At 44.6% G+C, this 27,756-nt stretch overlaps 1 protein-coding gene across 3 annotated transcripts; it reads right to left on the bottom strand.

Annotated features, from left to right (window-relative positions):
* Positions 1–557: 557 nt before the first annotated feature.
* Positions 558–27,756, bottom strand: SKA3 (spindle and kinetochore associated complex subunit 3). Of its 3 annotated transcripts, XM_066369201.1 has the most exons (10): positions 27,629–27,756; positions 24,340–24,401; positions 24,068–24,233; positions 21,311–21,719; positions 17,233–17,312; positions 10,557–10,642; positions 7,251–7,454; positions 4,184–4,306; positions 2,861–2,907; positions 658–677 (listed from the first exon to the last, which is right to left on the bottom strand). In XM_066369201.1, exons 1-9 carry the CDS (start codon positions 27,732–27,734, stop codon positions 2,899–2,901), a joined length of 1,245 nt encoding a protein of 414 aa, XP_066225298.1. In that variant the 5' UTR covers positions 27,735–27,756; the 3' UTR covers positions 658–677; positions 2,861–2,898. The 3 variants fall into 3 exon arrangements, with proteins under 3 accessions (XP_066225296.1, XP_066225297.1, XP_066225298.1); XM_066369199.1 differs by having other exon boundaries at positions 558–2,907; positions 4,154–4,306; XM_066369200.1 differs by having other exon boundaries at positions 558–2,907.

Here is a 27,756-nt window from a genome sequence, read left to right as displayed (position 1 = left end):
GCAGATGGAAATGTCAGGCATCTACAGCTTCAGGATGAGAGAGTTAGCTCAGCCGAGTGGACAGGGAGAGCATTCTGGGCAGACAGCACGTCCCAAGGGTCCCTCTGACAGGGTACTGAGGTTCACTTTCACAGCGATGGAAAGACACAGGAGTTTCAGCATGGGGATATGCTTGAAAGATCCTCAAGGTGGAAGCTTGACAAGCTGCGAGCATCACAGTTCTAAGTAACAGAAAGTAGGACCACTGGATGAAAGTGTTTAGGGAGTGAAACTGGACAAACTGAACTTAAGCGGCCATCACAAAACAAGCAGAGATACCTTGCTAGCATCAGAAATTCTCCATGAAACATCACTTCCATCTTGTTTTTCTCCACACCGCTCTAACTGCTACATCATTTCCACTGTCTGCTTCACACCCTCAAAATTAACCAGTGCCACCAATACCATCTATTGTGCCACCAAGTCCAACGGTCAATTCCTTTTTATGTGATTTTCAGCAATACCAACAGGATTAGTCACTTTCCTTGCAATCCTTTCTTCCCGCTCACTGGCCTCTCTGCAGTCTCCTTCAGTCCATCAGTCTGCCTCTTCCAGTTGTCTGATAGAAAAGTCTGGCATTTAGTCCTGGTACATGGGACATTCCCTCTGAGCAGTCCACCTGCATTGTGCATTTCTGCCTGTGCAGTTGTGAGAAATGATGAATGAAAGGTTGGTAGAAACTGGGAGTTATCATCACCTGTAAGGTTTTATCTTAAAATAAAACAGTATCTTGAAAAGAACTTATTTTACATACTTAACAAAAATTACAACTGTATAGTAATTCATAGAACTTCGAATAAATCAACTTGTTTTAATTTTCTGACAAAATGAAGACAAGCACGGCACAGTCATAGAACAGAGTACTCTAGGAGATCTGATTTCCCATAGGTAGTCTGGTAAAGCACTTTGTGATACTATCAATTGTTTCTTCTCAAATTCTTTTTTGAGACAGATAGGGACAGACAGCAAGGGACAGAGATAAACATCGATTCTTTGTTGCGGCACCTTAGTTGTTCACTGATTACTTTCATATGTGCCTTGACCTGGGGGCTCCAGCTGAGCCAGCGACCTTTAGGCTCAAGCTGGTGAGCTTTGCTCAAACCAGATGAGCCCGTGCTCAAGCTGGCGACCTCGGGGTTTCAAACCTGGGTCCTCCACATCCCAGTTCGACGCTCTATCCACTCTACCACCGCCTGGGCAGGTTCTTCTCAAATTCTTAACTGATCTTTACAATATGCTAGGTCCTTATTTTCCCACTGGCCATAATCTGAATCGTTTGCTAAAAGTACTTTCATAAACTTAATTAGATAAAATTATTGTTGACTGTACTTGAATTGGAAGGATCTTGGGCTTGATGGGAGGGCAGTGTGCAGTATCAAACAGCTCTAGATGTATTGTCTCCCAGTTCCTGTGGCCACAGCTAACAGTTCAGAAAAGGACACCTAGCCCAGGAAGACTCATTGGAATCTCAGGGTCTGTGGGCAGCCACTGGAACAGAACCTGGAGAGGTCAGCACCACATTCTGGAAAGAGATGAGCTTATAGGATAAAACTGACACCAAGTAAAAAGTTGGCAGTAAAAATGAAAACACAAACCCTGACATGACAGCAGGCGAGTCCCCGATTCCAATGTCCTTAACCTACTACAGTGCAGTTATCCCAACCCATAAGTTTTTGCCTTAAACTAAGCTGACCTCTTTTAGAACAGTCAGTTTGTGAATGGCTATGTTTTAAAAGAGCAATGTTGAAATAAAAAGTATAAGAACCTGTCTCCATGAGACAGTCATGGAGAAGGCAGAAGGACAGAGTTAGGGTTAAGAAAGATGCCCCTGGTCGTGGCTGGTTGGCTTAGTGGTGGAGCGTCGACCCAGCTTGTGGATGTCCTGGGTTCAATTCCTGATCAGGGCACAAAGGAAAAGTGCCCATTTGCTTCTCCACCCCTCCCCCTCGCTTCTCTCTCTTTTCTCCTCTCCTCCTGCAGCCATGGCTCAATTGGAGGGAGTTGGCCCCAGGCACTCAGGATGGGTACATGGCCTCCGCCTCAAGCGGTTGCAACAGTGCAAGGGCCCCAGATGGGCAGAGCATTGCCCTCTAGTGGGTTTGCAAGTGGATCCCGGTAGGGGCAGACAAAGGTGTCTGTCTGTGCCTCCCCTCCTCTCACTAAATAAAAGAAAAATAAAAAGACAACCCTTTAGCAACAGCAGTAACTAGCTAGTGTGGAGAGACTAGAGGTGACCTTATCTGAGTATCAAACAGTAACACATTTTAAAAATCATTGATCCTACTTTTAAGTATTACTAAATCCATTGCTGTAATAGGTAAGGTAAATCTGAAATCAATGAAATAGTAATGATATTAAAAAACTGAGTAGCTGAATCTGACCAGGTGCTGGTGAGTGGATCGAGTGTCAGACCGGGACATAGTGGACCCAGGTTCAAAACCCAGAGGTCACTGGCTTGAGTGTGGGCTCACAGACAAGACCCCATCGTCGCTGGCTTGAGCAAGGGGTCACTTGGTCTGCTGTAGCACCCTTGTCAAGGCACATATGAGAAAGCAATCAATGAACAACTAAGGTGCCACAATGAAGAATTGATGCTTCTCATCTCTCCCTTCCTGTCTGTCTGTCACAAAAATAAAAAACAAAAACAAACAAACTGAGTAGCTGAGCTACAGGCCCACAAGATTGAGGTTAAACTAATCTAGACGTAATAAAAAGCCTATTAATGACATCAGTGCCCGTGGTTATCTGTGCTAGGGGCTGGTTTCTGGAAAGGGAGTACAACACAGAAATATGGGAACCAATTCAGTCCAGCTGTTTTCACCTCATTTGTTCAGATTCTGTAACAGATAGAAAGGTCCACTAGAATTTCTGCAAAAAGATACAAATAAAAACATCAGCTAGGTATAATTAATAGCCATCAACAAATGATACATTGTGCTTATATATTTTTTAATTTATTGATTTTAGAGAGAAAGAGAGAAAACATTAATCTGTTCCTGTTAGTGCCCTGACTGGGGATTAAACTGGCAACCCCTGCACTTTAGAACGAAGCTCTAACCTGAGCTATCTAGCCAGGGCATTATAAATTTTTATACTTTATAGATAAAATAGTTGGGAATAGATTCCCAGTGATATCAGATTTGCTACCATGGGAGTCAGATTTAGGGATTACAAATTCTATTAATGACAGAGACATAGGCTGCTAATCCAAGTTGCCAAATGTAAATTACATTTTTTTTTACTACCATTCAAATGTTAATTTCCTTTTTCTTTTTCTTCCCTTCTTCTTTTTCAAAGTGAGAGGACAGGAGATAAGAGACAGATTCCCACATAAACCCAACCGGCATCCACGCCCCAACAGGGATCCACACCAGGAACCCGACTTCCCGTCTGGGGCGTCTGGGGCTATGCTCTCAACTAAGCCATTTCTAGTGCCTGAGGTGGAGGCTCCATGGACCATTCTCAGTGCCTGGGGCGAATGCGCTGGAACCAATCTATCCATGGCTGCAGGAGAGGAAGAGAGAGAAAGAAAGTGAGAGAAGAGGGAGGGGGAGGGGTGGAGAAGCCGATGGTCACTTCTTCTCTGTGCCCTGACCGGCACTTGAACCCAGGACTTCCACACACCGGGCTGATGCTCTACCACTGAGCCAACGGCCCAGGGCCCAAATGTTAATTTTCAAATGTTCTCCTTAAATGACACATACAGCCCTGGCTGGTTGGCTCAGTGGTAGAGCGCCGGCCTGGCATGCAGAAGTCCCGGGTTTGATTCCCGGCCAGGGCACACAGGAGAAGCGCCCATCTGCTTCTCCACCCCTCCCCCTCTCCTTCCTCTCTGTCTCTCTCTTCCTCTCCCGCAGTGAGGCTCCATTGGAGCAAAGATGGCCCGGGAGCTGGGGATGGCTCCTTGGCCTCTGCCTCAGGCGCTAGAGTGGCTCTGGTCGCGACAGAGCACGCCCCGGAGGGGCAGAGCATCGCCCCCTGGTGGGCAGAGCGTTGCCCCCTGGTGCGTGTGCCAGGTGGATCCCGGTCGGGTGCATGCGGGAGTCTGTCTGACTGACTGTCTATCCCCATTTCTAGCTTCAGAAAAATACAAAAAAAAAAAAATGACACATACACTTTGTTTAGAATGGTCATATACTCTCACCAGTTTTTCTGTTGCCAACATCTTGATGTTCTGTCCTTCACATCCAGTAAGGAATGCATTTCTGGCTGGCATGACAGTAACTGCTACTGTAGTAGGTAGGTTTGGGTTGTATTTTGATAAAATCTAAAACCAAGCAAATTCCTTTTTATTAAGCCATATGAACAGCACACATTTGGGAGGTGCTATAGAACATTAATGAAAACCCAAGGAATATATAAAGGTGTGGGTTATTTGAAATAGTAAGAATTTTTTAGCAGAACAGATGTTCAACAGCACAGAAATGATGGCAATATTAGAAATTTAACTTGGGCATGGAAGCTTGATTTCTAAAACCTTCTAAACTGTACACTAGGAGCCTGACTAGGTAGTGGCACAGTAGATAACAGCATCGACTTGGGACACTGAGGACTCCGGTTCAAAACCTCTAGGTCGCCAGCTTGAGTGTGGCAGCATCACAGACATGACCCCAAGGTCACTGGCTTGAACAAAGGGTCACTGGCTCAGCTGGAGCTCACTGGGTCAAAGCACGTATGAAAAGCAGTCAATGAACAATGAAAGTGATACAACTATGAGTTGATGCTTGTCAACCCTCTCCCTTCCTGTCTCTCTGTATAAAAGAAAAACTACACTAAGGATAATGGAAACAAGCAGCAGTGAACAAATTAAACCTTTACAAAGATTTTACAGAAAATATATATAGGATAGGAGGCAAAATAAATGTACAAAAGAGATGGTCAGTTATATAGATTACAGTCTGAATTATCAGCTATGTTTGTATACATCAAGAGGTGATATGTTAGCTACAAGGTTTCCCTCTTATAATAGAAATGAAAAAGAAATGGAATTGCATATCATGCTTATAGACAGAAGTTGATCCTCCCTCAATTTATTAGAATGCCCAGAAAAACAGGAAAGAGAGAGAAAATAATAAACCCTTTACTGATACCTTAGGATCAGTCTGTTCTAATGGCATGTGGGTATTTTCCCAAGTATTTTTTTTTTTTTTTCTGAAGCTGGAAACAGGGAGAGACAGTCAGACAGACTCCCGCATGCGCCCAACCGGGATCCACCTGGCACGCCCACCAGGGGCTGATGCTCTGCCCAACAGGGGGCTATGCTCTGCCCCTCTGGGGCGTTGCTCTGCTGCGACCAGAGCCACTCTAGCGCCTGGGGCAGAGGCCAAGGAGCCATCCCCAGCGCCCGGGCCATCTTTGCTCCAATGGAGCCTCGGCTGCGGGAGGGGAAGAGAGAGACAGAGAGGAAGGAGGGGGGTGGGTGGAGAAGCAAATGGGCGCTTCTCCTATGTGCCCTGGCCGGGAATCGAACCCGGGTCCCCCGCACGCCAGGCCGACGCTCTACCGCTGAGCCAACCGGCCAGGGCCTTCCCAAGTAGTTTTATCTTTCTCCTAGAACACCATAAGCTAAGAAGGTTGCTAGAATGATTATTATAATTGCAAACACTGCAACTCCTATGGGGTGGTGGGGGTGGGGCTGGGCTTAAAGAATCAGAGTTGCAGTTATTTAGTATATTTGGCAGTTGTTATGAATCAGTTGATGACTAGTGGTAGAGATGTGCTAAAGAATCATAGATTCTTATCTATCTATCTATCTATCTATCTATCTATCTATAAGTGAGAGAGAAAGACAGGAAGAGAGATGAGAAGCATCAACCTGTAGTTACAGCACTTTAGTTGTTCATTGATTGCTTTCTCATATGAGCCTTGACTGGCAGCTGCAGCAGAGCCAGTGACCCCTCACTCAAGCCAGTGAGCCTGCACTCTAGCTGGACATGGACTGAAGCTAGCAACCTCAGTGGCTTTTTTTTTAATTTTTTTTTTTACAGAGACAGAGAGAGAGTCAGAGAGAGGGATAGATAGGGACAGACAGACAGGAACGAAGAGATGAGAAGCATCAATCATTAGTTTTTCGTTGCGCATTGCAACACCTGAGTTGTTCATTGATTGCTTTCTCATATGTGCCTTGACCGTGGGCCTTCAGCAGACTGAGTAACCCCTTGCTGGAGCCAGCAACCTTGGGTTCAAGCTGGTGAGCTTTTGCTCAAACCAGATGAACCCACACTCAATCTGGCGACCTCGGGGTCTCGAACCTGGGTCTTCCGCATCCCAGTCCAATGCTCTCTCCACTGCGCCACCGCCTGGTCAGGCGTTTTTTTTTTTGTTTTGTTTTGTTTTTTAAAATTATTATTATTATTATTATTTTTTTTTTTTATAGAGACAGAGAGTGAGTCAGAGAGAGGGATAGACAGACAGGAACAGAGAGAGATGAGAAGCATCAATCATTAGTTCTTCATTGCACGATGCAACACCTTAGTTGTTCATTGATTGCTTTCTCATATGTGCCTTGACCGCGGGCCTTCAGCAGACCGAGTAACCCCTTGCTGGAGCCAGTGACCTTGGGTTCAAGCTGGTGGGCTTTTCCTCAAACCAGATGAGCCCGTGCTCAAGCTGGCGACCTCGGGGTGTCGAACCCGGGTCCTCTGCATCCCAGTCCGACGCTCTATCCACTGCGCCACTGCCTGGTCAGGCGTACCTCAGTGTTTTGAATCTGGGTCCTTAGCATCTTAGGTCAATGCTCTATCCATTGTGCTACCACTAGTTGGGCAAGGATTCTAACATACTTTGAATCAGTGTTTCTCAAACTGAGGTCCAAGACAGCTGAAGTTCAAGAAAAACTGGTAAGTTATTCATGATACCCCTGTCTGGAGAACTGTAGGATAAATGACATTTCTGGCTTGGCAAGCAATGTCTCTCATGAAAACAGTGGTCAATATGCTCATCACAGTTGAACTATAAGGAAATAATAAGAATACATTTCTCAACATTAAAGAGAAAATGCCCCAAGGGCATAAAAGTACGCCATCATTAGCCCTTTTTCAGCTCAGAAGAACCTTTGCCAGGTAGTGTCAGAGAGGCCTAGCAGCCCAGAATTTAGATTTTTCACAATACCCAAACCAGCACATAGCCCAATGATAAATAATAGTTATATCGATTACTCAAATATCTAACTTTTTAAAAAAATGTATCAAAAAAATAGCCTGGACAATAACCTGAAGAATGTCCTCTGGAACTGTAGTTACGTTCGGAGGTGTGGGTGTTCTGAGAAGATACTCATGTGGAGAGAGCTCGGGCGAAGAGGGAGCAGCACCACTCTCAAAGCACTTGTCAGAATCTAACACTAACGAGGCACAGTCTTCCATTTCCAAGTCATCTGATGAACTATTTGTTTTTAATAATGGATAATCTGCAGATACCTAATGAATAAAAGTAAATCAAGTTATGGTGATATAAAATAATGTACCAAATAAAAAGTGTTAAGTCAATTGTTAGTTCTGTTGGGATCTCTAAATAGGCCGGAAATGTCCCCCTCTTCCCTGGCTGAGGGAATAAATACAGTCAAGAAAACAGAGAAGTGGCACATGAGGACAAAGCGCCGCCTGCATTACCAGGAAAGGCTGAGCTAGAGCACAGTATGCTGGACAGCGCAGCCCCTGCTCTCAGGCGGCAGTCACTGGGCCAGAGGAGAGCCACTGGCTCTTGACCTCAAGAAGAAAAAAGCTGATCCAAGGGAGGGCCAGAATTTTGTTTTCCCACATCTACAGTGTCCAATACAGGAGCCACAACCACCTGGCGTTGTTTAAACTTAATAAAACTAAAAGAAATAATTTGTTCTGCAGATGTACTTGCCACAGATTATGTGCTCAAGAGCTGGCTATGACCAGCAGCTGCTGTACTGGATAGCACAGAACACACTCCACAACTGCAGAGTTATGCTGCACCCCTGGTCTACCCTGGGCTATCATAAATGTTCATACAAGCCATAAAAAGGGCTCAAAAATCACCATAAAAAACTGCATTTTGGTGTGTTTCTATTCATTCTTTCTCCTTAAAATATACTAGTCCCCTACCCAACCCCCAACCACAGGGGATACATTCCAACACTCACAATGCATGCCTGAAACCCCAGATAGTACTCAATTCTATGCACATTTATTCCTATACATACATACATATGATAAAGTTTAAATCAGGCAGTGAGAGATTCACAGTAACTAATAATAAAATAGAGCAAGTATAATATACTGTAATAAGTTATGTGGCTTGAACACAAGCACTTACTTGACAGTTAATCTGATGACTGAGATGATTAGTAAGTGACTAACAAGAGGGCAGCACTACAGTGTGGACATGCTACACCCCTGGTCGGCAAACTGCGACTCGCGGGCCACATGCAGCTCTTTGGACCCTTGAGTGTGGCTCTTCCACAAAATACCACGTGCGGGTGCTACCTCGATAAGGAATGGACCTATCTATATAGTTCAAGTTTTAAAAATTTGGCTCTCTTGCCTGACCAGGAGGTGGCGCAGTGGATAGAGCATCGGACTGGGATGCGGAAGGACCCAGGTTCAAGACCCCGAGGTCGCCAGCTTGAGTGAAGACTCATCTGGTTTGAGCAAAGCTCACTAACTTGGACCCAAGGTCGCTGGCTCAAGCAAGGGGTTACTTGGTCTGCTGAAGGCCCACGGTCAAGGCACATATGAGAAAGCAATCAATGAACAACTAAGGTGTAACAACTAAGGTGTTGCAACGTGCAATGAAAAACTAATGATTGATGCTTCTCATCTCTCTCCATTCCTGTCTGTCTGTCCCTGCCTATCCCTCTCTCTGACTCACTCTCTGTCTCTGTAAAAAACAAATAAATAAAAATTAAAAAAAAAATTGGCTCTCAAAAAAAGAAAGTTCAATTGTTGTACTGTTGATTTTGGGCTCTGTTGACTAATAAGTTTGCTGACCGCTGTCAGCTAGACAAAAGGATGATTCATCTCCCACATGGAATGGAGCAGGAGGGGGAGATTTTATCACTCTACTCAAAGAAGTATAATTGAAAACTTAAGACTTGTGCCTGTCCAGGCAGTGGCACAGTGGATAGAGCATTGACTTGGGACGCAGAGGACCCAAGTTCAAAACCCCAAGGTTGTTGGCTTGGCACGGGCTTATCCAGCTTCTGTGCAGGGTCGCCAGCTTGGAATCAGACATGACCCCTCGGTCGCTGGCTTGGGCCCAAGGTCACTGCCTTGAGCAAGGGGTCACTGACTCAGCTGGAGCCCCCCAATCAAGGCACATATGAGAAGCAATCAATGAACAACTATAATGCTTCAACTATGAGTTGATGCTTCTCATTTTTCTCCCTTCCTGTCTTTCTCTGCTTCTCTCTCTCAAAAAAGAAAACTTATGACTTGTTCATTGCTGGAATTTTCCATTTAACATTTTCACACTGTGGTTTACCACAGGTAACTAAAACCACAGAAAGCAAAACTGTGATGAGAGGACTACTGTATGTGTGCGTGTATGTCATTTTGTATACTGTTAAATATTTATTGGTAAAACATTCTTTTTATGTTTTTATCTTTTTTTTTCCTTTTCTTTTTAAAGTGAGAGGAAGGGAAATAGACAGACTCCCTCATGCGCTTGGACCAGGATCCACCTGTCATCCCATCTGGGGCCGATGCTTGAATCAACAGAGCCAATGCTCGGACCAATTGAGCCACTGGCTGCAGGAGGGGAAGAGAGAGAAAAGGGGGAGCGCAGGGGGAGAGAAGCAGACGGTTGCTTTTCCTGTGTGCTCTGACCAGGGTACAAACCTGGGACGTCCATGTGATGGGCTGACACTCTATCTACTAAGCCGACAAGTCAGGGCCTTATCTGTTTTTCAAAACCTTGATAGTTATGCCTAAACAGTGGTGGTACAGTGGACAGAGCGTCTGCCTGGGATGCTGAGGACCCAGGTGCAAAACCCTGAGGCTACCTTAAGTGTGGGCTCATCTGCCTTAACCTCAGGCTTGACAGCTTGAGTGCACGGTCGCTGGCTTGAGCCCAAGGTTGCTGGCTTGAGCAAGGGGTCACTGTCTTGGCTGGAGCCCACTGGTAAAGGCACATATGAGAAGCAATCAATGAACAACTAAGGTGCCACAATTATTAGTTGATGCTTCTCATCTCTCTGTTGTCTTTCTCAAAAAAGCATGATAGTTAATGTACATAACACTAGACCTTTCTGACATGCCTTAACGAATCTTGCTCCTCCTCTGCCATTTGATATTTAGATTGTTTCCATGTTTTGTTCTTATAACTTCCTTGCTATAATAAATCTGTCCCAGTGAGCATTATAATAAATTCTGAGACATGGTTAAAGGGCATGAAAAAATTTAAAGCTCTTGATATATGCTGCTAAATTACACTCTGGAAGTAGATGGTAAATATACTTTAAAGACTGTATTATTCTAACTTTTTAAACACACTGTTTGAGTCTGAAAATAGCAGTGTAGATGAGTCATCAGCAGCAAGATTATAAAATTTACCAAAGCTGCTCTGTTTTTTGTAGAAGGAATTTTCAATCCAGGAGTACAGAATGTAGGTGCCAAGGGAGACTTGGTATATTCAGCATCTGGAAGAAACATACGAGCATTTTAAAATAAACATTTGAAAGTGAAGTTGAAATATAGACTAATTCCACTTTTAAATTTTCTTAGCACCTGAGGCGGAGGCCACAGAACCATCCTCAGCACCAGGACCAACTCACTCAAGTCAATCAAGACATGGTTGTGGGAACGGGGGGGGGGGGGGGGGGGGGAGGGGGGGGAAACAAAGAGAGAGAAGGGAGAGGGGGAGGGGTAGAGAAGCAGATGGTCAAATTTCCTGTGTGCCTTGACTGGAACTTGAGCCAGGACATCCACACGCAAGGCCGATGCTCTACAACTGAGCAAACCAGCCAGGACCTGTGTATTTTATTCTTAATAAATTATAACTGATACATGCTTGGTTGGACAGAAAAAATAAAAACTGCCATTTTCACATAACTAATTATCATTAACACTGATAGAAGTTCAGCAAAATACAAATACCATATACAAAAACAAATACTTCTAGCATAAGAGCCCCATAAATACAATTTGAAGAAAGATATTTCTCACAATAGCAACAAAGAAGGGCAAGATAACCTTCTATAAATCTATTAACAACTGTTTAAGATATTTATGGAGAAAATCAAATTCTGAAGAATAAAAAGGAGGAAGAGGACCAGGAGTCACTTGTCTTCCAAGATATTAAGAAACACTCTAAAGCTATAATAATTAAGTCAGTGTAGCATTAGTTAGGGATGGGAAATTGACTATTAGAACAAAAATAAGATCCTATGAACAGAACCATGCGTATACATACATTTGGTATCTAGAACACATAGTATCATGAAAGCAACTTTTTTTTTGAAGAGGGGAGACAAAGGAGAGAGAAAAGCATAACTCATTGATCCACTTATGTGTGCACCTATTGATTGCTTCTCAGACATGACCAGTGCTTGAGCTAGTGCTCTTTGGATGGAGTCAGTACCCTTGGGATTGAGAAGACGACCTCAGCTCTGGGATGATGCTCTATCCACTATGCCACTGGCCACGGCATGAAAGCAATCTTTTTTTTGTTCTTTTAACTTATTGATTTTAGTAATAGAGGAAGCGGGAGGGGGAGAGAGGGTGAGAGAGGGAGAGAGAGAAAGAGAGAGAGACAGACAGACAGAAACTGTAATCTGTTCCTGTATGTGCCCTGATTAGGGACTGACCCTGCAACCTCTGTGTTTTGGGATAATACTCTAACCAACTGAGCTCCCTGAACAGGGCATGAAAGCAATCTTAAAAAAAAAAAAAATTATCAAAGAGAAACAATGTCACACTGGCAAAATCTGATTAGGCCTAAAAACCATCAAGTGCTGGAAAAGATGGAAAAACAGGAACCTAAACCGTGCTGGTAAGAATCAAGCATAACCTTTCGGGAAAATTTTCTAGAGTAAGAATTTTCTAGAGTAAGTGAGGGTGTACCTCTGTTTTCATCTAAAAATGCTATTTCTAGAGTGAGACACACATGTACATGGGGATAATTTTCACTGCAGCACTGTTTGTAATAGTAAAAAGTACAAGCCCTGGCCAGTTTGCTCAGTGGGAGAGTGTCAGCCCAGTGTGTGATGTCCCAGGTTCAATTCCTGGTCAGGGCACACAGAAATGACCATCTGCTTCTCCACTCCTCCTCTTTCTTTCTCTCTCTCTCCCGTTCCCACAGGCATGGCTCTATTTGAGCAAGTTGGCCTTGGGCACTGAGGACGGCTCCGTAGCCTCTACCTCAGGCGCTAAAAAATGGCTCATGGCTGAGCAATGGCCATAGACGGGCAGAGCATCGCCCCCTAGTGGGCTTCCCCGGTGGATCCCACTTAGGGTGCAGTTGCAGGTCTGTCTCTGCCTCCCTGCCTCTCACTAAAATGAGAAATAAAATAAAAAAATTTTTAACTGTTTTTTAATAAACATATAAATAAGTAAAATGGCTTATTCATCCTATGAAACACTACTGAACAATACAGTGGATAAACTGGATTTACATGAATTAACATAAAAATACTGTGAAGTGAAAAATTCAAATGACAAAACTATAAATCAGATATTGCCATTTGTGTGAAATTCTAAAACACAACTATGCTTCTATCATTACTTGTGGGGAGAAAAGGACGGAGAATGATGAAGTGGGGCTGGGAATTTAGCTTTATGTATAACTTGTTATTTTTTTAATTGATTTTAGAGAGAGGAGAAAGTAGGGGGAGATACGGGAACCAACAACTCATAGCTGCTTCTCGCAGGTGCCTTGACTGGACAAGCCTGGGGTTTCGAACTGGTGACCTCAGCATTCCAGGTCAACACCTTATCCACTTCACCACCACCAATCAATGTGTAACTTTAATTTAAAAGAAATCTTAAGCAAAATATATCAAGTTATTAACATCTATTTAATCTGATATTTCCAAGTATACACCTACACCCCTGGGGTTTTAAGATAAGGCAGTTGACCCCAAACCTGTCTGCAGTGGGTAACCCATGGACCCTGGCTGGAGTAGGCATAGAACAGCTCCTCAGGGCACACAACTTTCACTGAAAAGAACTCCATTTGCAGATGAGTTCACAGTTACAAATTAAAAGTATGAAGCCCTGGCCAGTTGGCTCAGTGGTAGAGCATTGGCCTGGCGTATTGACATCTCAGGTTCGATTCCCGGTCTGGGCACACAGAAGCGACCATCTGCTTCTCCACCCCTCCTCTCTCTCTCTCTCTCTCTCTTTCCACCTCCCGCAGCCATGGCTTAAAAGGTTCGAGCAAGTTGGCCCCAGACACTGAGGATGGCTCCATGGCCTTGCCTCAGGTGCTAAAAATAGCTTGGTTGTTAAGCAACGGAGCAGCAGCACCAGATGGGCAGAGCATCGCTCCATAGAGGGCTTGCTGGATGGGTCCAGGTCGAGGTGCATGTGGGAGTCTCTCTCTGCCTCCCTGCCTTTCACTTAATTAAAAAAAAATTAAAATTAAAAGCATGTAAGGAAACAAGCCCCAAGAAAGATAACCAGAGAAATAAATAAAGGAATGCTTTAAAGAATCTTTCAGATACATGTGTTTAAAATGTTCAAAGAGATAAACAGAGGCACAGAATATGGCAAGAGAACAACACAGAAGGAAAAAAAGAAACAGTCACATTTGAAAGTATAAGAACTTATAAAACAAAAATATGTGCCTAACCTGTGGTGGCTAAATAGAAAGAGCATCAACCTAGAACACTGAGGTCGCTGGTTCAAAACCCAGAGCTTGCACAATCAATGCACACACGACAAGTAACTATGAGTTGATGCTTCCTGCTATTCCCTCACACCTGCCTTTCTCTCTCTCCTCTCTCTAAAATCAATCAATTAGCCCCAGCCGGATGGCTCAGAGGTAGAGTGTCAGCCTAGTATGTGCAAGTCCTGGGTTCAATTCCTGGGGTCAGGGCACACAGCAGAAATAACCATCTGTTCCTCCATCCCTCTCCCTTCTCTTTCTCCACCCTCCTCCCGTAGCCATGGCTCATTGGAGCAAGTTTGTCCCAGGCGCTGAGGATGGTACCACTGCTTCACCTCAGGCACTAAAATAGCTCAGTTGCCGAGAAATAGTCCCAGTTGGGGCACATATGGGAGTCTGTCTCTCTGCCTCCCTGTCTCTCAATTAAAAAAAAAAAAGCCAATCACTTAAGAAATCTTTAAGGCCCTGGCTTGTTGGTTCAGTGGATAGAGCATCGGCCTGGCACATGGATGTCCTAAGTTTGATCTCTGGTCAGGGCACACAGGAGAAGCAACCATCTGCTTCTCTCTCCTCCCTCTCCCCATATTCTCTCTCTTACTTACTCACAGTGGCTGAATTATATAGTTCGAGTGTTGGCCCAAGGCTCTGAGAATAGCTCAGTTAGTCTGAGCGCGTCAGCCTTAGGCACTAAAAATAGCACAGTACTCGAGCATAATCCCAGGGTGGAACCCGGGACTACAAGCAGTAGTCTATCTCAACTCTTCTCACTTAAAAATAAAACTTTTAGGCCCTGGCTGGTTGGCTCAGTGTTAGAGTGTCAGCCTGGCGTGCAGAAGTCCCGGGTTCGATTCCCAGCCAGGGCACACAGGAGAAGCACCCATCTGCTTCTCCACCCCTCCCCCTCTCCTTCCTCTCTGTCTCTCTCTTCCCCTCCCGCAGCAGAGGCTCCATTGGAGCAAAGATGGCCTGGGCGCTGGGGATAGCTCCTTGGCCTCTGCCCCAGGCGCTAGAGTGGCTCTGGTCGCAACAAAGTGACGCCCCGGAGGGGTAGAGCATCGCCCCCTGGTGGGCAGAGCGTTGCCCCTGGTGGGCATGCCAGGTGGATCCCAGTCGGGCGCATGCGGGAGTCTGTCTGACTGTCTCTCCCCGTTTCCAGCTTCAGAAAAATACAAAAAAATAAATAAATAAAATAAATAAAACTTTAAAAAAAGATATTGCCAATGGCAATTGGAAGGATTTCACTCAGCAAGTCATAAACAGTAGTCTCCTTGATTATGTTATGGTCCACTGGGAAGTGATTTCTGAGCACAGTGGAAGTGGTGGTCTCTTTTTATAAAAATCATACTGCTCTTTAATATACTTATGTTTTTTCTTATAACTTGAGCTCTAAGCTTACTATGAATGAGTTGTATTTTTTTTAATTCAGTGAGAGGAGGGGAGGGAGAGAGATAGACTCCCACATGCACCTGGACCAGGATCCACCCAGAAAGCCCATTAGGGGGTGATGCTCTGCCCATCTGGGGCGTTGCTCCATTGTTCAGCAACTGAGCTCTTCTTAGCGCCTAAGGCAGAGGTCATGGAGCCATCCTTAGCACCTGTGGCCAACTTGCTCCAATTGAGTCATGCTGTAGGAGGGGGGGGGGGAGAGAGAAAGTGAGAAGGGGACAGGTAGAGAAGCAGATGGGCACTTTTCCTGTGTGCCCTGACCAGGAATTGAACCTGAAACAACCACATGCTGGCCCAATGCTCTACCACTGAGCCAACCAGCCAGGACCAAAAGTTGTATTTTTTTTTTATTTTTTATTTTTAAGAAGTTGGAAACAGGGAGGCAGTCAGACAGACTCCCCGCATGCGCCCGACCGGAATCCATCCGGCATGCCCACCAGGGGGCGATGCTCTGCCGCAATCAGAGCCCTTCTAGCCCCTGAGGCAGAGGCCACAGAGCCATCCTCAGCGCCTGGGCAAACTTTGCTCCAATGGAGCCTTGGCTGCGGGAGGGGAAGAGAGAGACAGAGAAAGGAGACGGGGAGGGGTGCAGAAGCAGATGGGCGCCTCTCCTGTGTGCCCTGGCCGGGAATCGAACCCGGGACTCCTGTACGCCAGGCTGATGTTCTACCACTGAGCCAACCGGCCAGGGCCCAAAAGTTGTATTTTTTTCACGCCCATTTATGCTAGAGGTACTTGTTAATAACAAGTCAGTGAAATTATTACAGAGAATATTCCTGAAAATAATGTCCAAAACTTTGGAAAAACCTGATAAACACAAGTTACATTAAAAGATTTGGCAATGGCATGACTGGTGATGGCTCAGTGGACCATGTCGACCTAGGACACTGAGGTCCCAGGTACGAAGGTCCCTGGCTTACCCAGCTTGAGTGCATGACCATTGATATCATCCCATGCTCACTGGCTTGAGCCCAAAGGTTGTTGGCTTGAAGCCCAAGGCCACTGGTTTGAGCAAGGGGTCAGTGGCTCAGCTGGAGCTCCCCAATCAAGGCACATATGAGAAAGTAATCAATGAACAACTTAGGTGCTGCAACTACAAGTTGATGCTTCTAATCTCTCTTCCTTCCTGTCACCTTCTAAATAAAAAAATTTTTTAAAAAGATGTGCCAACCCTGGCCGGTAGGCTCAGTGGTAGAGCATTGGCCTGGCATGCAAGGGGTCCTGGGTTCGATTCCCAGCCAGGGCACACAGGAGAAGCACCCATCTGCTTCTCCACCCCTCCCCCTCTCCTTCCTCTCTGTCTCTCTCTTCCCCTCCCGCAGCAGAGGTTCCACTGGAGCAAAGATGGCCCGGGCGCTGGGGATGGCTCCTCGGCCTCTGCCCCAGGCGCTGGAGTGGCTCTGGTCGCAACAGAGTGACGCTCCGGAGGGGCAGAGCATCGCCCCATGGAGGGCAGAGCGTCGCCCCTGGTGGGCGTGCTGGGTGGATCCCGGTCGGGCGCATGCGGGAGTCTGTCTGACTGTCTCTCCCCGTTTCCAGCTTCAGAAAAATACAGGAAAAAAAAAAATCCCAAAATTTGAATGGTGACTGGGTGTGGTTTTTTTTTTTTTTTTGTATTAGAAATCATGCTGATGCCTGACCAGTGGTGGTGCAGTGGATAGAATGCTGACCAGAATGCTGAGGTCACCAGTACAAAACACTGGGCTTGCCCAATGAAGGCACATATGACAAGCAACTACTGTGAGTTGATGCTTCCCACTCTTCCCCCTTCTTTTCTCTCTCTTTCAAAATTAATAAATAAAATTCTTAAAAAAAAAATCTGCTGAATATGAATGGAATGGTACTTAATGTCATCAACTGAGAAGATGCAAAAAGCTATTAGAATATCTACGGTGAGAGGATCATTTCTGTACAATGATTGCCTGGAAAAGCCATAGCTGAGATTTTCACACGTACCATTTTTTCCAAGTTGCTGGTTCACGAGGCCAGGAGTGGTACCATCAATGGACACTGGTTCTGTTTCTACGGCATCCTCACTGGCATGACAAATAGGGAAATTATAAGGTTAAAAAGAAGCTAACATTAAGCCTCTGGGAAAATTTAATATTACAATGACTCAAGTCTGGATGAATGTTCAGTCCTATTTTATGGAACAGAAGGACCATGGGACAATTTTTAAAAAAATGTATGAACATAACTCAAAAAAGGTTAACAACCATTTTTTATTGATAGTTTTGACTGAGATTAAGAATCTCTGACTTGAAAGTTCAACTCATTAAATAAATTAATCTGTTTCTGGGTTATTTTGTTCCATTTATAGGTCCCTTCTGTGACACCTTTATTCTGTTTTAGTTACTGTAGCTTTAATATTTTAATAGCTAGTATATCAAGTCCCCTTGTTACTGTTATTTTTCATTATTTCCTTAACTATCCTTTTTATTTTTCCAAATAAATTTTAGAATCATTTTGTCAATTATTCCTCTTTCTCTACCTTAAGAAAAACTCCTCTTCTATGGAGCCCTGGCCAGGTAGTTCAGTTGGTGTGTCATCCCAATAAGCTTAAGGTTGCAGGTATGATCCCTGGTCATGGCACATACAAGAGTCAACCAATGAATGCATAAATAAGTGGAACAACAAATTGATGTTTCTCTCTTTCTCTCTAAATTCAATAATATTTTTTTATTTTACAGAGAGAGAAATAGAAAGGAGACAGAGACAGGCAAGAAGGGAAGAGATGAGAATCAACTCATAGTTGTGTCACTTTATTTGGTCATTAATGGCTCATATGTGCCTTGACCAGGGGCTCTATCTGAGCCAGTGACCCCTTGCTCAAGCCAGCATCCTTTAGGCTCAAGCCAGAACCATGGGATCATGTCTATGATCCCACACTCAAGCTGGCAACCCTGCACTCAAGCTGGTGACGTCAAGGTTTCAAACCTGGGTCCTCAGCGTCCTAGGCCATTGCTCCTATCCACTGTGCCACCACTTGGTCAGGCAATCAATAAAAATTATTTTAAAATCCTATGAAGACCCTGGATGGTTGGCTCAGTGGTAGAGCACTGGCCTGACACATGGTTGTCCCAGGTTAGATTCCTGGTCAAGGCATACAGGAGAAGTGACCATTTGCTTCTCCAACCCCCTCTCCTCTCTCTTTACCTCCTATAGACATGGCTTGATTGGGATAAGTTGGCCCCAGGTGCTGAGGATGGCTCCATGGCCTCTGCCTCAGGGGCTAAGTAGGGCCTGGTTACTGAACAATGGAGCAATGCCCCAGATGGGCAGAGCATCACCCCTTAGTGGGTTTGCTGGGTGGATCCCAGGTCGGGGTGCATGCGGGAGTCTGTCTCTGCCTCCCCGCCTCTCGCTGAATTAAAAAAAAACCAAAAAACCTTATGGAGACTTTGTTGTAATTATACATCTATAAATTAACTTGATATGACTAAACATATTAACATTCGGTCTTTTAATTCAGAAATGTATCTCTTCATCTTATTTTTCCTTTTATACAACTCAGAAATCCTTCATGGTTTTAATCATATAGGCCTTTCACCTACAAATGGCATGAGTATTTTACTTTCTGTTGCAAATTTGAAAGTTTTTTCCCACCATATTTACCAACTAGTTATTAATAAAATATAGGAAAGAATATTATTTCAAATGCTTATTTTTTCATTCATTAGAAATTCTCCAACTTCCCAATACTGTACCCTGCATTATTTCTAGTATCTTAAAAAACATAAAAATAGCCTGACCAGGCAGTGGCGCAGTGGATAGAGCATTGGACTGGGACACAGAGAACCCAGGTTCGAAACCCTAAGGTTGCCAGCTTGAGCAGGGGCTCATCCAGCTTGAGCAGGGGCTCACCAGCTTGAACGTGGGGTAGCTGGCTTGAGCAAGTTGTCACTCGCTCTGCTTTAGCCCCCCAGTCAAGGCACATATGAGAAAGTAATCTCATCTCTCTCCTTTCCTGTCTGTCCCTCTCTGTCTGTCGCAAAATAAATAAATAAAATATGTAGCCCTTAAGTTTCTAAATTTGTTACATTTAAATAAAAACAGTCCTGCCTTGGCCCAGTAGTTCAGTATATTGGAGCACACTAAAGATATGCTAAGGTTGTGGGTTCAAACCCCAGTCAGAGAATATAGAAGAATCAAGCAAGAAATGCACCTGTGGTGGCACAGTGGATAGAGCAATGACCTGGAATGCTGAGGCTGCAAGTTCAAAACCCTGGGCTTGACTGTTCATGGCACATACAAGAAGCAATACTATGAGCTGATGCTTCCTGCTCCTCCCCTCTCCTTCTCTTTCCTCTCACTAAAATCAATATATAACATCTTAAAAAAAAAAAAGGAATCAACTGATGAATGCACAAATTAGAATAAATCAGTCTGTCTTTTTCTCTCCCTTCCTCTTCCTCTAACATCATAAATAACTTCTTTAATTAAAAAAATAAGTAAATAAGAACCATTTCGTAGATCTATTAATTTTTTAAGTTAGAGGGGGAGATAGTGAGAGACTCCCACATGCACCCTGACCAGATCCACCCAGCAAACCCGTCTGGGGCCGATGCTCAAATCAACCAAACCATCCTCAACACCTAGGGCCAACTCTTGAACCAATTGTGCCACTGGCTGCGGGAAAAGGAGAGAGAGAGAAGGGGAGAGGGAGGGAGAGAGAAGCAGATGGTTGCTTTTTCTGTGTGCCCTGACTGGGAACTGAACCTGGGATGACCATATACCAGGCCGATGCTCTATTCACTGAGCCACTGGCCAGGGCCATTATTTTTTTCTTTTTAAGACTTTATTTACTAATTTTAGAGAGAGGGAGAGTAAGAGAGAAAGAGGGGGAAGAGTGGGAAGCATCAACTAACTGTGACTGCTTATCATAAGTGCCTTGACCAGGCAAGCCAGGGCTTTCGAACCAGCAACCTCAGCGTTCTAGGTCGACACTTGATCTACTGCACCACCACAAGTCAGGCAGATCAATCTATCTATGGTTCTAAATATATTATTAATCACTCCAAAGCAATTCAGCATGAAATTAATCACTGAATTTCAAATTTAAATTAAAACACTCAAATTTCAGAGCACCTCTACAGGCATCACAAAATTAGTATGTATGACATCACCTGTCCCTTCAAGCTGCAGGTGTTCCTTAGTTCTTTTTCCCTAGCGCTATCCTAGGCAGCAAACCAGAAATCTGGAATTGATCCTAGCTCTCTTTTCTGCTTAAGGGTCCATATCAAGTCACAACAAATTCTTACTAATTTTACCCTTTCATTTTGTCCTTGCTTCTCTACCTCACCAAATAACATTTTTTTCCAGGCCCATGTCACTCCTGTGGCATCTAGCCTGAAAAAACCAACAGCTCTCACTTTGCCGAATTGCTGATTCAGGGAAGTTTGAAGTAAGAAGTATCTGAAAACCTTATGGTCTGAAACATTTTATTTGTTGAAGGAAAAATCAACAAATACAAGACACAGACAATTAGATAAAATGTGCCTTTTAAGAAAGCTGCTTTCCCTGGCTGTATATTTCAGTTAGAACATCGTCTGGAAGCACCGAGGTTCGATCCCCAGTCAGGGATCACAGAGGAACAAATCGATGTTCCTGTCTCTTTCTCCCTTCCTCTCTTGTTAAAATCAATAAATGTTGGCCCTGGCCAGTTGGATCAGTGGTAGAGTGTCGACCCGGCATGTGGAATTCCTGGGTTTGATACCTGGAATTCCTGGGTTTGACATCCACATGCACCCTGCTTCTCCACCCTTTCCTTTCTTTCTCTCTTCCCCTCCCTCAGCCAAGGCTCCATTGGAGCAAAGTTGGCCCGGTGCTGAGGATGGCTCTATGGCCTCCGCCTCAGGTGCTAGAACAGCTCCGGCCACAACAGAGCAACAGCCTCATATGGGCAGAGCATCGCCCCTGGTGGGCATGCCAGGTGGATCCCAGTTGGGCGCATGCGGGAGTCTGTCTGACTGCCTCCCTGCTTCTAACTTCGGAAAAATACAAAAAAATAAAAAAGAAATTAAAAGCTGCTTACCTTTTATTCTTTACATTTTTAAGTCCCACTGTGTAATCTTCATTTAAACACATAGTATGTTCCGAGATACCATAGTGCTCTAATTTAGGAGTCACACACTCAAAATCGTCCATATTTAGTGCACATTTTGGAGTTCTTAGTACTTTAACTAGTGATTGTTTGGAAGTTGGCATTAAGATTTTTGGCTCTTCCTTTGCTTTGTTTACCCTCTGTGGAGGGTTTGCTGGGACCTGAGATATCAGGTACCGCTCAAGTCCAAAATCTGAAAGTTGTGGACTATATGGAATCTTCTCAGAAACAGAGCTCCTCGGAATGACAGGATTAGACACATCATCCTTCTTATCAGGCTTCTGAAGATTTTCATCTCTAGCAGACTCTGGTTTAGAGTCAAAGACTTCTTGCTCACCCACTAGGAGGAAATAAAGTTCATATTCTATTCAAACATCGAATTAGGAAATCTCAAGTACTAAAACCACAAAAAAAGTTTTATTAGAAATGTGCCAAATCAGCAAAAGTCCTGATTCTGTCCTTAGTCTCTGAAGTTTTGTTTCTCTTGTACCTTTAGTAAATTTCTGACATGCAGTACTTGTCCACTCATATCCCATTTTGATGACATATTAGAGAGAGTAAACTAAAGCGTTAAAAAACAAAAAATCAATACCTACAAATATAAGTTCAATTTTCTTACTTCCCTACTTAATGTAATTTATTAGTTGTTCTTATTACAAAACTATTTTATCATTTAACGACAGTAATTACAGTGTGGAATTAACTACAATCTAGATTTAACATTAAAATATTATTTTAGATGTTTAACTTACAGATATCTAAAAAGAAAAGGCTATTACACAAAGATAAAATTTCATCTGTCAGTCTAGTACACAAGTATCAAAAGCCTAGTAAGAGAAATAACAAGACAGCATGAGAATTGTTTATAGCTTAACTTTTAATAGGGCTCTATCTGGCTCTGCACCCTAACACTTCACCACTTCACCACTACAGCGGACACTTCAGACTACATGACTGACAACTGCACGTGCCCAGTACTCTGTCACGGCCTGGGCACACTGCTGGAGCATGAAGCTGGTGTGGGGCTGAAGGTGGAGTTGATATCGAGGGCAGCCCCTTAATGCCAAGTCCTCCTTTGTTTCTGTTCACTCAATCTTTTAAAGGAAGGTCTACAGTTGAAGTGGGGTCTATCAATACTGGTGGAGATTCCTGTCAAAATCTTCCGGGTTCAAAGGAAGAGAGAAGGGACAAATTTAGGCTGTACATTTACTTGTCAAGCTAAGTGATTCCCACAGACAGAGGAGTAAAGAGGTGCACACTTTTTTTTGAAGACACTATTTTCTTTGTTTGATCAGCAACTGGAAATTAACCAGGATAGGGTACAATTTCTGTGCATAAACCAAGACACATTAAATCTGCAGGTGTACCATCCAAAGAAAAGTTATAATAAACTTTCACTTCACAGCTTTTGGCCCTTTGAAGAACTGGCTGCTGATTCACCAAATTCTGTTTGAAACTCTGCTTTCTGCTAATTCTGAGAAATGTTACAACTACCAAACACCTCTAGTACTTAACACAAGGTGTTATTGATGAGATTAATAAAATCATCACATGGCTAGCCCCATTTCACACCTGGAACTGTTCATGGCCACATGTAGCAGTGTGTGTAGATGGCAAAGTCAGCATTTCAATCCATGGCTTGTGCACACCATCGTCAACTGAATCGTTTCTGTCATACCATGTGGACTGTTTAATATATCTTCCACACACATCCTCAGTACATATTTGTTGAATGTAATTAATGTTTTATTAATGTACAAAGATCACTCTCGACCAGGCGGTGGCGCAGAGGATGGAGCGTTGGACTGGGATGTGGAGGACCCAGGTTTGAGACCCCGAGGTCGCCAGCTTGAGCCCAAGGTCTCTGGCTTGAGCAGGGGATTAATCGGTCTACTGAAGGCCCATGGTCAAGGCACATATGAGATAGCAATCAATGAACAACTAAGGTGTCAAAACAAGGATCACTCTCGTGTCGGAAATGAAGACACTGAAGCTCAGTGACATTGGTCAACCAAAGGTTTGGGTACGACAATAACAATAGTTAACACCTGGTGATTAACATGCCAGGTACTGTAAGTTTTATCCTATTTTATCCTAATACAACCTGAGAGGTAGAGACCATTAAACCCCTCCACTTTACACATGAAAAACTGAGGTACAGGTTAAGTAGCTGTTCAAAGGCAAAGCATCTAGTAAAGAGTGGAATCAGAGATTCAAACTCAGGAAGTACGGCTCTGATTGTAAAACCACTATGCTATACTATCCTTCATTACAATTTTAAAACTGAAAAGTACTTTATCAATTTATATAGGCAAAAACCTCCAATTCTACAGAAAACAAACTTGATGATAAGAAAAACAAAACAAGAAGCCCGAAGGTCCACCTCTCATTTATTAGCAGAACCAACTAAAAACCAACCATGGGGAAGTAACACAGATGTACCTCTCTTCCAGCACTGTGCTAATCCTCGTCTAGCGTTTTGGAAAGGACAGTGAGAACTGACTGCAATGCGCCCTCAGTCAGCACTGTACAAAGCATACCGCGGATCTGAGTAAATGACCAAACAATGGGTCACAAATGGCCGAGGAAGAGCCAGAAACCACAGCTGAGCCAGAATAGCCTCACTCGGTCATGCTGTCCTTCCTCTTTAATACTGAACATATGTTATAAAATGCAAGTTAGTCACACCTGAACTTTGCGTGGCACATCGATTATATCCATACTTCTGGAAAAGCTCTGTTATTTTCATGATATCCGCTGAATTTTTGTTCATCAGCACTTTGGTTGACTTTATGAAACCAATGCTTTCTTGACTTTCCGAAATTGCTTTATCAAGAAGAATACTGGCATCATCCTTTTAGGAGGAAAGAGAGCACATTATATTTTCTCTAACTTTTGACTATGTTTGAGATTTTTAAAAATTATCACGTAAAAACGATACATAACAATTGGAGTAATACCTTTAGAATCCGAACTTCTGAGTGAAGATCATGTAAAATTCTCATTGTGCAACCTTCAAACTCTTCAACATGAATATTGAAAGGGAAGGATGCAATAAAAAAATAGATGATGTAATTTAGTGTATTTTCTTAGAATTATAAAACCCTTGTATATATTTATTTATAATATATATCCTGCTAATCACAAAAATTTAGGCCTTTCTTTAAAACTTTTATTAAACTATACCACATACACAGAAAAGTAAAGAAATCATAAGTATATAACTTGAACTTTCAAAGTAAAGACCCTCAGATCAAGGAAAAAAGAGGTGGGAACATGGTAACACTGAGCAATTTTTCCTTTATGGTAAGCACTTTTTGATTCCTATTCTAAAAATCTTCACCCGTGACAACACTTATAGTTTCTTCTAAAAGCTTTATTGCTTTCTTTTGCATTTAGAGATTAAATCCACCTGGAATTGATTTTTCTTTGTGGCATGAGGTAAGGAGCAAGATCCATTCTTTTTCCCCATGAATGTACAACTGACCTGGCACTATTTACTAAAAAGATGTGCTTTATCCACTGTACTGCCACCTTTCTTATTAATCAGGTGGTCATGTATATATAATAGCAGTTCTTTTTAAGGATTATATACCTCTTTCCTAAAACATGCCTCCTTTGAAGATCTTCTCCTTCCATCTATTAAAAGTCACCAAATTTTTGCCTGGCTAGTGGTGGTGCAGTGGATAGAGAGGTACCTGGAACACTGAGGTTGCTGGTTCCAGGACCTGGACTTGCCTGGGTCAAGGCACAGACAAAAAGCAAGCAATGAACAACTAAAGTGAACCAACTATGAGTTGATAGCTCTCGCTGCCTCCCCCCCTCCTGCCCCCAGCTGCCCTACCTCCTCTCTCTATAAAATTTTTTTTTTTTTTTTTTCCATTTTTCTGAAGCTGGAAACAGGGAGAGACAGTCAGACAGACTCCCGCATGCGCCCGACCGGGATCCACCCGGCAAGCCCACCATGGGGCGACGCTCTGCCCACCAGGGGGCGATGCTCTGCCCATCCTGGGCGTCGCCATGTTGCGACCAGAGCCACTCTAGCGCCTGAGGCAGAGGCCACAGAGCCATCCCCAGCGCCCGGGCCATCTTTGCTCCAGTGGAGCCTTGGCTGCGTGAGGGGAAGAGAGAGACAGAAAGGAAAGCACGGCGGAGGTGTGGAGAAGCAAATCCCCAGCGCCCGGGCCATCTTTGCTCCAGTGGAGCCTTGGCTGCGTGAGGGGAAGAGAGAGACAGAAAGGAAAGCACGGCGGAGGTGTGGAGAAGCAAATCCCCAGCGCCCGGGCCATCTTTGCTCCAGTGGAGCCTTGGCTGCGTGAGGGGAAGAGAGAGACAGAAAGGAAAGCACGGCGGAGGTGTGGAGAAGCAAATGGGCGCTTCTCCTGTGTGCCCTGGCCGGGAATCGAACCCGGGTCCTCCGCACGCTAGGCCGACGCTCTACCGCTGAGCCAACCGGCCAGGGCTAAAAATTTTTTTTTTTTTAAGTGAGAAAAACAGAGACAGGAAGGGAGAAAGATGAGAAGCATCAACCTGCAGTTGTGGCACTTCAGTTATTCATTGATTGCTTTCTCATACATGCCTTGCCAGGGCAGAGGTGGCTCCAGCCTAGCCAGTAACCCCTTGCTCAAGCCAGCAACCTTTGGGCTTCAAGCCAGCGACCATGGCGTCATGTCTATGACCCCATGCTCAAGCCAGATGAGCCTCTGCTCAAGCTAGCAAACTCAAGTTTTCAATCTGGGTCCTCAGCATCCCATGTCGACGACATTCATCCACTGAGCCACCACTTGATCAGACAATAAATAAAGTTTTTTTGTCTTAAGTGAGAGGAGTGGAAGTAGAGACAGAGTACCACATGCACCCTGACCGGGATCCACCCAGAGACTCCATCTGGGGTTGACACTGGAACAAATCGAGCCACTGGCTGTGGGAGGGGAAGAGGGACAGATGGGGGAGTTTGAAGGCAGAGAGGCAGATGGTCACTTCTCATGTGTGCCCTGAAAGGGAATCAAACCCTGGACGTCCATACTCCAGGCTAACACTCTATCCACTGCGCCACCAGCCAGGGCTATGGTGTAATATTTTTTTATTTTTATTTTTTGCATTTTTCTGAAGCTGGAAACAGGGAAAGACAGTCAGACAGACTCCCGCATGCGCCCGACTGGGATCCACCCGGCATGCCCACCATGGGGCGACGCTCTGCCCACCAGGGGGTGATGCTCTGCCCATCCTGGGCGTCGCCATATTGCGACCAGAGCCACTCTAGCGCCTGGGGCAGAGGCCAAGGAGCCATCCCCAGCGCCCGGGCCATCTTTGCTCCAATGGAGCCTCGGCTGCGGGAGGGGGAGAGACAGAGAGGAAGGCACGGCGGAGGGGTGGAGAAGCAAATGGGCGCTTCTCCTGTGTGCCCTGGCTGGGAATCGAACCCGGGTCCTCCGCACGCTAGGCCGACGCTCTACCGCTGAGCCAACCGGCCAGGGCCCTATGGTGTAATATTTTAAGGCACACTAGAATTATGACATTTATTAAGTCTGAACTAGTCTTGAAAGTTTTAAAGATCCCTAATAGAGGTCCTGACTGGGAGGCTCAGCGAATGGAGCCTCGGTTCGAGCTGGGTCAGAGCAGGAGAAGGAACCAATGAATGCACAACTAAATGGAGCACCTAAGTAGAACAAGGAGTTGATGGTTCTCTCTCTCTCCCTTCCCTACTTCTTCCCTTTCCCTTTCTCTAATAAAAAAATTTCTTTAAAAATTGACCTAGTGGCGCAGTGGATAGAGTGTCAGCCTAGGGTGCTGAGGATCCAGGTTCAAATCCCTGAGTTCGCCGGCTTGAGCGTGGGATCACAGACAAGGTCGCTGGCTGGAGCCAAGGGGCGCCACCCGTGTCAAGACACAAATGAGAAGTGAACAACTACAGTGGTGCGGCAACTATGAGTTGATGATTCTCACCTCTCTCCCTTCCTGTCTCTGTCGTTAAGAAAAAGAAAAGAAAAAAACCCTGAAAATCCCTAATACAAGTGCTAGTAATGAAGAACTTTGCTTTACTTGCAAAAAAAAGAAAACAAAAACATAAAAGGCAGCACTGGGTCCTGGTGTTGGCGCCGACTACACGGTCTGACCGGGGCCATCCGGGTGAGAGCGCTGAGCAGCTGCACTGCGAAGGCAGTCACTCCGTTCCCACGGCGAGGCTCTCCTCTCCGCTCTCTCCTGGACCGGGACGGAAACCGGGAGGGCAGCCGCCCACCCACTCACCGCTGTCTTCCTCCGCTAACGCTCGCTGCAGCCGCGCCGTCTCGCTGTCCAGGGTCACCGCCAGAGACCGCAGCTTTGCACAGAATTTCTGGATAGGGTCCATCATGAGCACAACCGGCCTCACCGCC

Source organism: Saccopteryx leptura, chromosome 2, assembly GCF_036850995.1.
Source record: "Saccopteryx leptura isolate mSacLep1 chromosome 2, mSacLep1_pri_phased_curated, whole genome shotgun sequence".
NCBI classification, from domain to species: Eukaryota; Metazoa; Chordata; class Mammalia; order Chiroptera; family Emballonuridae; genus Saccopteryx; species Saccopteryx leptura.
Note: the sequence above shows the minus strand (reverse complement) of the source record. Positions and strands in the feature narration are given on the sequence as shown.